This window comes from Convolutriloba macropyga, chromosome 4 (assembly GCF_964194025.1).
Source record: "Convolutriloba macropyga chromosome 4, txConMacr16.3, whole genome shotgun sequence".
NCBI lineage: Eukaryota > Metazoa > Xenacoelomorpha > Acoela > Convolutidae > Convolutriloba > Convolutriloba macropyga.
In genome coordinates this window covers 11,227,782-11,237,639 of record NC_134471.1, presented here as the reverse complement: position 1 = coordinate 11,237,639, position 9,858 = coordinate 11,227,782, and the positions used below count along the sequence as shown (strand labels likewise).

At 33.1% G+C, this 9,858-nt stretch overlaps 1 protein-coding gene across 1 annotated transcript in view; it reads right to left on the bottom strand.

Moving 5' to 3' along the window:
* Positions 1 to 9,315, bottom strand: part of LOC142337972 (diacylglycerol O-acyltransferase 2-like) — a 9,555-nt gene extending 240 nt beyond the window's left edge. Inside the window, exons 1-3 of the mRNA XM_075387605.1 lie at positions 8,711 to 9,315; positions 7,117 to 7,431; positions 5 to 164 (exon numbers count right to left, since the gene is read on the bottom strand). Of these exons, the coding sequence (XP_075243720.1) occupies positions 5 to 164; positions 7,117 to 7,431; positions 8,711 to 8,894 (659 nt within the window). The 5' untranslated portion in view covers positions 8,895 to 9,315. The remainder of the gene's footprint in view (positions 1 to 4; positions 165 to 7,116; positions 7,432 to 8,710) is intronic.
* Between the last annotated feature and the right edge of the window lie 543 nt (positions 9,316 to 9,858).

Here is a 9,858-nt window from a genome sequence, read left to right as displayed (position 1 = left end):
GTGCCATTTTGACAAATCCTCGTCTGGGTTGAGAATGACGGTCATCTTGTCTGGATCGCACTCGAGTGACTCCTCGGCCCCTCCTGGAACCACCACAGCTGCCACTCCCTTCTTCTCCCCACCCAACAGAGACTTGTAGCTGTCTCTGTGCACGTTACACAGACCTATGATCAATCAGAATGTCACAATCATTGATCACCATTTAGACTCTTTTCCCCGTTATTTTCGGGGACAATTCTCGACCCGAGGAACTCAAAATTGCAACAGATGCAGTAGCAAACAATTTTTTACAATGAAAAACTGGGAAAACCAACTCATAATAGCATGTTGGTGAAAAAATATAAATCTGAATTTTTTAAAGACCTAATTCTAAGCGTTTTGGCCTTGTCATGACTTCAATTTCAAAACAGATCTGTTGTATAATTTAACGCCAGCTCAGTAAAAAAACTTTAAGGTCGAGAATCCGGACGACAAAACTGGTGATCGATTTAATTACTGTTTACGGAACTGTCTCTTATCCCCCCTTTGGTCGCGAGCAGAACTTTCACTTTTATAATTTAATTACAAAAATGTGAACAAGGAATTAATCCTAGGTTTGACAGGCTAAAAAGAGACAAAGTCATCCGGAATTAAATGCTGTGGCCTTTGGTACTGGCTAGAGGATTATTCCCCGACCCATCTATAAAATCATAGTAATAATAAATTGTTAAACGATTAAGCATAACACAAATGGGCATATTCAAAATTTATTTATTTTCAAATGTCACATGCGCTCCAAAAATACACCGTTGACCCCTATGGATCGCTTTCAGGCGCCTTTGTGAGGAAGATAAACAAACACAGTTTATTAGTTTAATGCAGAGAAAAAGAATTACTATGTGTTTAAAAAAATCAATTAAAACCAAGACACAATTCTGTGGAATTAAACGGCAGTGTACGGCTTAGAAATTAGATGGCCCCAACTAGCCGAAAGTATGGTTATGCCAAAGGAACCAATAACATAGATTTTAAGGAAACTTTGGCAAGAATTTTAGCTCGGTTTTCTTTCATTTTTTTAGACTTTTGAAAAAATGGGGTCCAATGTTATCATGCGGTTGCACAGTTTTCTCAGAGTGATTGAGCAGTTTACTTAGTTTAGGGTAACTAACTTTGAGGTTTTTTTTCAATTTTCAAACAATTTTAATCAACTTTTTTCTTCGATTGCTTGTTGCAGTTGTTTGACATCGCATTCTTCTTGCATCACTTTTATCAGCAATTTTAGCAGATTGTAAATCAGAAGCTCTCTTCTGCTGTTCTAAACGCGTATTTTTGTAGTTGACTCAATTTTTTCTTAAAAAATATTATGCGAAGCAATGTGTTTACTATGTTTTCAAAAGACTGCAGGACGCTTTTGTGGTCCGCTCATAAGATAGGACTCCGTACTGTATGACTGTCTGTATATTTGTCTTATAAACTCTTACATATAATCAGCAAAAATTAAGAAGTGATCTGAAAAACGCCTAAAAATTTGAAATTCTTCACGTTTTCTGTTTTTTGAGTACATGAAAAGCTTTTTTTGTCTACAAGATATTAATATTGTTTTTTTGACATTTTTGTTAGTTTTTTTCTGCGCTAGCCAAATAGGTAGCATTGTTCGAGGCCAATTGTTGCTTTCTGTCTAGTTTTGGGTGGTTTTTATAGCTTGCTATATAGTTTTTTCCGTTCTCGTGGTTTTCGTAGCGGTATTGTCAGCAAAAAGATAATCTGTACTTGCGTTTTTACATGAAATGTCTTTTATATGAAGATTGAACAGCAGCGGCCCAAGGATGGAACATAACGGTACTCCGAACAACACTTCTCTAAATTACGAACCTTTCCGTTCACTTCCAAAATCTTTATTCTGTCGTGCTCGTGCAGAAATGAAGATATTTTGCTCAAAGTTTTACCCCTCAATCCATAGTGATGAACAATGATCTAGAAGAATGCGAAGGTCGACTGTATGAAATGCTTTGTTTGCAAGACCAGAAAAGAAACCTGATTTTGTTTGCATTATATTGTTCTGATATTCACTCTGATATCGTCTAACAAAGAAACAACTGCATCGGTAGTGCTGTGGTTTGATCTGAACCGAAATTGGTTAAATTTTAGTATCTTGATTTTTTCTGTATAGGTTTTAACTATGTCGCAAATTGAAAATTCGAGTTTGTTTGAATGATGTGTATGAGTGCAGCAAATTGATCTAGGAGAATGCGATAGTCGACTGTATGAAATCTTTTTTTTTCAAGACCAGAAAAGAAACCTTGATTTCACTTGCTCTATTTTGTTTATTCACTCTGATATCCTCTAACCTGGAAACATTTGCATCCGTAGTGCTTTGATTTGATCTGAACCCAAATTGGTCAACTTTTGGCATCTTGAATATTTCTATATAATTAATAACTCTATCGAAAACAAAAAATTCGAGTTTTTTGCCAATAATGTGTAGGAATGAAAAATGTTTGTAACGCTTAGTTTTAATGCTATTTTAATAGACTTCCAGAAATTTCCCTCATCAAAACATTTGTTGAAAAGCATACTCAGAACCGGGGAACACTTGCCGATACAGCTTTGATAAAGGGGTAGTTCAAATTACAACATTCTGTGTTGTACTTTTTCTGAGTCTTCGCAATAGCCGCAGTAATTTCTTGTATATCAATTTTCATGGAAAACATAGAATTTATTTGTTTTGATCTTTGTGTCGGATTTGGTGAAGGAAAAAAATCAGAGACAACGTTATTCATGTGAACACATTTCCTTACTAGCACTGCCCTCATTTTAACACAGCCAGTTTATCAATACTAAGCCTGTTTTTCTCACTTTTTTTTAAAAAAAATGAAATATTATGTGTCGCCAATTTTATTGCTCTTTGAAGAACTCCTGATATTATAAAGAGTACAGCTTTATTTTGACCATTTCTAGTTGTTTTTTGTACATGTTTAGGTTTGTTCTTTTACTGAAAACCAAAACTCACCCTTAAACGTATCAACCAGGTAGTTAACTTACTTGTTGTGTTTTTTTTTAAGATCCTTTTTGTTTTCAACCATTTGCGTTAAATACCCTTGACCTCTAGTTCAATCAAATTGAACAAAAAATATTTCAACTTTTCAAAAGACCTAATTCTAAGCATTTTGGCGTTGTCATGACCTCAATTTCAAAAAGTCCATTGTATAATTTAGCGCCAGCTCAGCAAAAAACTTTAGTTTCGAGAATCCGGACAACTAAACTGGTGATTTCATTACTGTTTACGGAACTGTCTCCTACCCCCCTGGTTGTGAGCAGAACTTTCCCTTTTAAAATTTAATTACAAAATGTCAACAAGGAACTAATTCTAGGTTTGACAGGCTAAAAAGAGGCAAAATCATCCGGAATTCATGCTGTGGCCATTGGTACGGGCTAGAGGGTTACTCCCCCGACCCATCCAAAAAAATAGTAGTAATAATAAATTGTTAACAGATTAAACACAATACAAATGAGCAAATACAAGATTTATTTGTTTTCAAATGTCACATGCGCTCCAAAAATACATGATTGTCACCAGTGGATCTTTTTCAGGCGCCTTTGTGAGGAAGATAAACAAACAGAATTCATTTGTTTAACGCAGAGAAAAACAATTACTATGTGACTAAAAATTCAATTAAAATCAAGACACAATTCTTTGGAAATAAACGTCAGTTTACGGCTTAGAAATTAGATGGCCCCAACTAGCCGAAAATGTGGTTATGCCAAAAGAACCAATAACATAGATTTTAATGAAACTTTTACGAGAATTTTAACTCGGTTTTCATTCATTTTTTTAGACTTTAGAGAAAAATAGGATCCAATGTTATCAAGCGGTTGCACAATTTTTTCAGAGTGATTGAGCAGTTACTTAGTATAGGGTAACTAACTTTGAGATGTTTTTTCATTTTTCAATCAAGTTTAATCAATCTTTTTCTTCGGTTGCATGTTGCTGTTGTTTGACATCGCATTCTTCTTATATCACTTTTATCAGCAATTTTAGCAGATCGTGAATAAGAAGCTCTCTTCTGCTGTAAATGTTGTTCTAAACGCGTTTTTTTGTAGTTGACTCAAATTTTTCTTAAAAAAGATTATACTCAGCAATCTGTAATTTTGACTTATAAAGTCTTATCATATGCGGTATTTTAAGAATTTTCTCGAACGATAAAACATAGCAGTGAACTGGTTCAATTTTTCAGGATAATATTGCTATGTTCGGCAAAAATTAAGATGTGATCTGGAAAATGCCTAAAAATTTGAAACTCCTCCTGTTTTCTCTTTTTTTGCGTACAATGGAAACCCCCTTCGCTGGTTTTTTTGTCTAAAAGATATTAACTTTTTTTGACATTTTGTGGTAGTTTTTCTGCGCTAGCCTAATGTGTAGCATTGTTCAAAGCCAATTGATGCTTTTTATCTAGTTCCCGTGATTTTTATAGCTTGCTATCTAGTTTTGCGTTCTCGTGGTTTTCATAGCGATATCGTACTTTTAGTAAAAGATAATCTGTACTGTTTGCGTTTTTACATGAAATGTCTTTTACATAAAGAATGAACAGTAGCGGTCAGAGGTTGAAACACTGCGGTACTCCGAACAACACTTCTCTAGATTTCAAAGGCTTTCTATTCACTTTCACAATCTTTGTTCCGTCGAGCTTGTGCAGAATTGAAGATATTTTGATCAAAGTTTTACCCCTCATTCCATTGTCTGAAAATTGATCTAGGAGAATGCGATAGTCGACTGTATGAAATCTTTTTTTTCAAGACCAGAAAAGAAACCTTGATTTCACTTGCTTCATTTTGTTCATTCACTCTGATATCCTGTAACCTGGAAACATTTGCATCGGTAGTGCTTTGATTTGATCTGAACCCAAATTGGTTAACTTTTGGCATCTTGAATATTTCTATATAATTAATAACTCTACCGAAAACCAAAAATTTTTGCCAATAATGTGTAGGAATGAAAAATGTTTGTAGCGCTTTGGTTTGCTCTTATCTTCTTCTTGAGGGAGTGATGTTATGGATTCTATTTTAATAGACTTCCAGAAACTTTCCTCATCAAAATATTTGTTGAAAAGCATCCTCAGAACCGGGTAACATTTTGTCGATACAGCTTTGATAACGACGTAGTTCAAATTACAACATTCTGTGCTGTACTTTTTCTGAGTCTTCGGAATAGCCGCAGTAACTTCTTGTATATCAATTTTCATGGAAAACATAGAATTTATTTGTTTTGATCTTTGTGTCGGTTTTGGTGAAGGAAAAAAAATCAGAGACAACGTTATTCATGTGACCTCATTTCCTTACTAGCATTGCCTTCAATTTAACATAGCCAGTTCATCAATACTAAGCCTGTTTTTCACACTTTTGTAAAAAAAAAATGAAATATTATGTGTTGCCAATTTTATTGCTCTTTGAAGAAAGTTGTTTTTTGTACATGTTCAGGTTTGTTCTTTTGCTGAAAACCAAAACTTACCCTTAAACGTATCAACCAGGTAGTTAACTTACTTGTTGTGATTTTTTATCAAGATCATTTTTGTTTTGCCTACTTTCTCAACCATTTGCGTTAAAATACCCATTCAATCAAAATATGTCCAGTGCGTTAAAAAAGATGTTGCCCAACAAAAAAACGGTGAAAGTTTGGCGAACTGTTACTTTTAAACAAAATCAAAAAATTGAGATTAATTATATCAAATAAGATTGCATTGGTGTACAATAAAGCTGCATTCGTGAAAAAAAAATTAATGTTTGTAAACGAGCCCTTCTGAGAGTTTCTTAATATGCTGGGCAAATCAAAAACATGACTTGGATCTGTTTTTGTCTTTTCTAATGGTTTTGTTTTAGATTAAAAAGATAATGCTTTGAAAGAAGATTGCATTGGCGTACAATAACTATGCATTTGTGAAACAAAATCTAATGTCTTTAAATGAGCCGTTCGAAAATTTTTTTCTATATGCAGGGCAGGTATATTTATTATAATAATATATTAAAATTAAATATATTAAAGTATATTAAAATTAAAATTTTTGAAATTTGTTAGCCTCCCTTGTCCTTATTTTAGATCAAAACGAATTTTCTTTGAAAATAACACAAGATCAATTACAGTTAATTTTGAATCAATAGTCAATCAAGTTCACCTCAAAAATGTTCTCAGAGTCTATTTAAAGTTTAAAAAATGCCCGGACGAACTGAAGAGGAATAATGAAAACCGACAATGACACAAAAATATTAAGACCAGTTAAGGGACGTATTGGTATCAGCTCTATTAATGGTTTTTAAACAATTTAGGCGGAAGTAAAATAAAACTCTGCATTTGAAATTTGCTCAGGAGTGTTCGTTCCTCTTAAAACTCAAATCTTTTCCGCTCAGTTTTTATCAAAATTGAGTTATAAACGGTTGCCATAGTCCCAGAAGCTTGCTGCGACACAAAATATATTGCTAAGGCTGAAGTTGCGACAAGGTAACGTAGGAAAATTTGTACCACGAACAGAAAGAGTGAGCATTTTTCTTGTATATTTTTAATTTAGGTCCTTAGCGTCTCAGAACCAAAGGGATTGCTTATCATTGTTTTTTTTTGTTGTGTAGTGTGGGATCGTAGATTGTTTATCATTGTTTTTTTTGTTGTGTAGTGTGGGATCGTAGATTGTTTATCATTGTTTTTTTTTTGTTGTGTAGTGTGGGATCGTAGATTGTTTATCATTGTTTTTTTTGTTGTGTAGTGTGGGATCGTAGATTGTTTATCATTGTTTTTTTTTGTTGTGTAGTGTGGGATCGTAGATTGTTTATCATTGTTTTTTTTGTTGTGTAGTGTGGGATCGTAGATTGTTTATCATTGTTTTTTTTTGTTGTGTAGTGTGGGATCGTAGATTGTTTTTCATTGTTTTTTTTGTTGTGTAGTGTGGGATCGTAGATTGCTTTTGCTGCAATATATATTTTTTTTTATTGATTTTTAAATAGATACCCATCTGTTATCAATCTCTTCGCTTATTGTTCACTTATTAAATCAATTTGAAATCTTTGGTTTTTATTATGGTCTTAATATGTCAACAAGTCTGTTGTTTTTCAATTTCTTGAATCGTATTTCATAACATATCCGACTTTGCAAACCTGAAAAGAGAATGTAGTCCCTGAAGAAAGGAAACTTGTAGTACGTCTCAATTGTCAACAACCGCGACTGTACTCCAGGAAACAACTCATCCCACCCGGTAGCACAGACTCCAAAGTTAGTAAAGGCACCGTACACTGTGATGCCATGGGGATGGTACCCAAGGATGTAGTTGTTGTTTGGGTCTAACTCTGAGTCCTTGTGTAGCCTTATGGGAAAGTAGTCGCGTAGGTGTTCCCAAGCTTTGAAGCCTCTTGACAATGGTAGGAACCTGCCTCCGTTTTGGGGTGTTTTTGCGTCGTAGACATACCAAGCTATAGAGATATTTCCAGTTTCCTTTTCCATTTTCCAATTTTTAATTGTAATAGTGTTATTAGTTAGCAGAGCTTTTTTCCCAAACTCTTGAGTCGAGAAATTGCTGCTTCAATGGCTATGAAACAGAGCTCACAATTTTGTGACGAGCAAATATTTAAATTGAACCAAAAATAATGGTTCTTTTATTCCATGTTTTCTGCGCTTTTGTATTTCAAATTATGAAGCTTTATATCTCTTCGGAGCTACCCCAGTCGAAAATTGAGATATTTTATAAAAATTTATAAACAAATTGATAGATATTTTATAAAAACTATAAACAAATTTTTGCAAAAAATATGCATTTTATTTATAAAAATTTATAACTTTTTGGAAACTTTTTGTGTTATTTTGTAAATTTTTATAATTTAATGCAGCAATTTATAATCAGTTTGCAAACTAAGCCATTATTTTAAAGAATATTTACGAATAATTAAAAATTATTAAAAATTATTTAAAAAATGCAACAATAAAAGGCCGATGTCGTCTGTAGACAAATTCTTATTTTTTCGAAGAAATGAACTCATAGAATACCTTTTTAGTGGCTTAGAATACCCTTCTCTTATAAATTCCAGAAAACTCTTTAAGCACTTATAAGGCCTTCATCGCCAAAGAGCTTACTCGATGACATTCGGAACAAATATCAATTCACTGATTACCTATTCTGATCACTTAAGAGAACTTTGTAACAAAACTTGCTTATAAAATTAAAAACGCTTATGTATCGGCAGCAATGTAAAATTCAAAACATTGCGGTTTTTGATATTAGATAAAATTCCAACATATACACGTTCAAACTGGTATGCGCAATTTGAAAGCCCGTAGAGATTTTTTTATTGTGTTTTTTTAATCGTCTGATCAATAATTCAGCTCAACATAAATATCTCTTGCGAGATAAAACAACACCTTCAAGACTAAAGTAATTTTTCAAGACCTGTAAAAAGAGCATTTTATTTCTGATCCCAGATCTTTATACTGGTATGTATAAATCGCAAATTATTAACAATGTTAATTTACAAATTTTTGCAAATAATAAATTTTTTTTATGACTAGAGTAGCGCTTTATTTTAATTGTCAATATCATTTGATAAAACATTTTTTTTAGTTCACAAAGGACAATAGGAACTTAATATGAATTAGGTTTTTGGAACCCTATGAAATGCAATAGAGTATTTATTTGCGATCGGTAAAATACTTTTAAGGTAAAATAAGTATTTTTCTGAAGTGGAAAAGGAACTTTTCCTAAATAAGCAGCACCCACAAACCAGTACTGAGAAAGGAGAATGTATATGAGTAAAAGTGCGCCCAGAAAGGGGAATAGAATAAAGTGGGCTATGTAGTTTAACACTCCCAACAAATTGGTTATATCTTTCCCTAAAACTAACTCCAAAAACTCAAATGGCCAAATATATTTCAAAGGATTTGTCATTTTCACGAAAAAAAATGGCTACCTGAAAGTTTATAACAAAATAGAGTCGCTGCAAATAATATAATTTTGCAATAAAATAACGCAATTTTTTAACAAACCAGTTGTACGAATCGAGAAAGTACAAAAATGATTGTGAAAATAATGTTATCACGTCGAGTAAACAAGGCTAAAAGTTGTCCTCAATTATAAGGCCAAATCTGTTAACCCAGAGCAAAAAAGTCTAGACAATATTTTGAAACCCTATTTGAAAATGTGATTACCGCAAACAAATTTTCGTCAAATGTTACCAATTATAAAAAATAGCTTCTTAGTTTATTTTATAAAGGTGAATATGTCAGATCAATAACAACAATGGAAAGCTGACCATTTTCATTGTTCAATAAACATTGTTGATATTCTTCGTAATATTTGACAAACAATTTTGGCATTAATGAGGAGCTGTGAATTATCCTTTGTTTGATCAAATATTATAACTTTGGGTTGTTCTATTATAACCCATTCATCATCAATATAATTCTCATTCACTGCAGAGGTCTTTGCCCAAGTATAAGTTTGGCATATCTCACGTGAAATTGATATATCATGATCATCGTGAACAATTATGGCCTAAAACTTTGCAAATTTGCACTAGTTTTTCGTAGAATTGACCTTTGTCAAGTAAATACTAGTACGATGTAATGGCCCAATTTTTAAACAAATGAAGAATTATTTTCCAACTGCTGTAAAAAGTCACCTGCAACAGCTGCAGATGATTCTTTACTAATCTGAATAAGGGCCCGGAACCTTGTGTGAAACATTGTATTCACACTAGGTTCCGGTAACACAGTAAACCAGTACTGAAACAGTGAATTCCAATTGTATATCGTCGTCCCAGGACTATATCAGTGTATCCTACAAATATTTTGCTACCTCATTATGTGCAGTCTTTTCGCATAGATACTTCTGAAGCTGCTGAAACTATTTC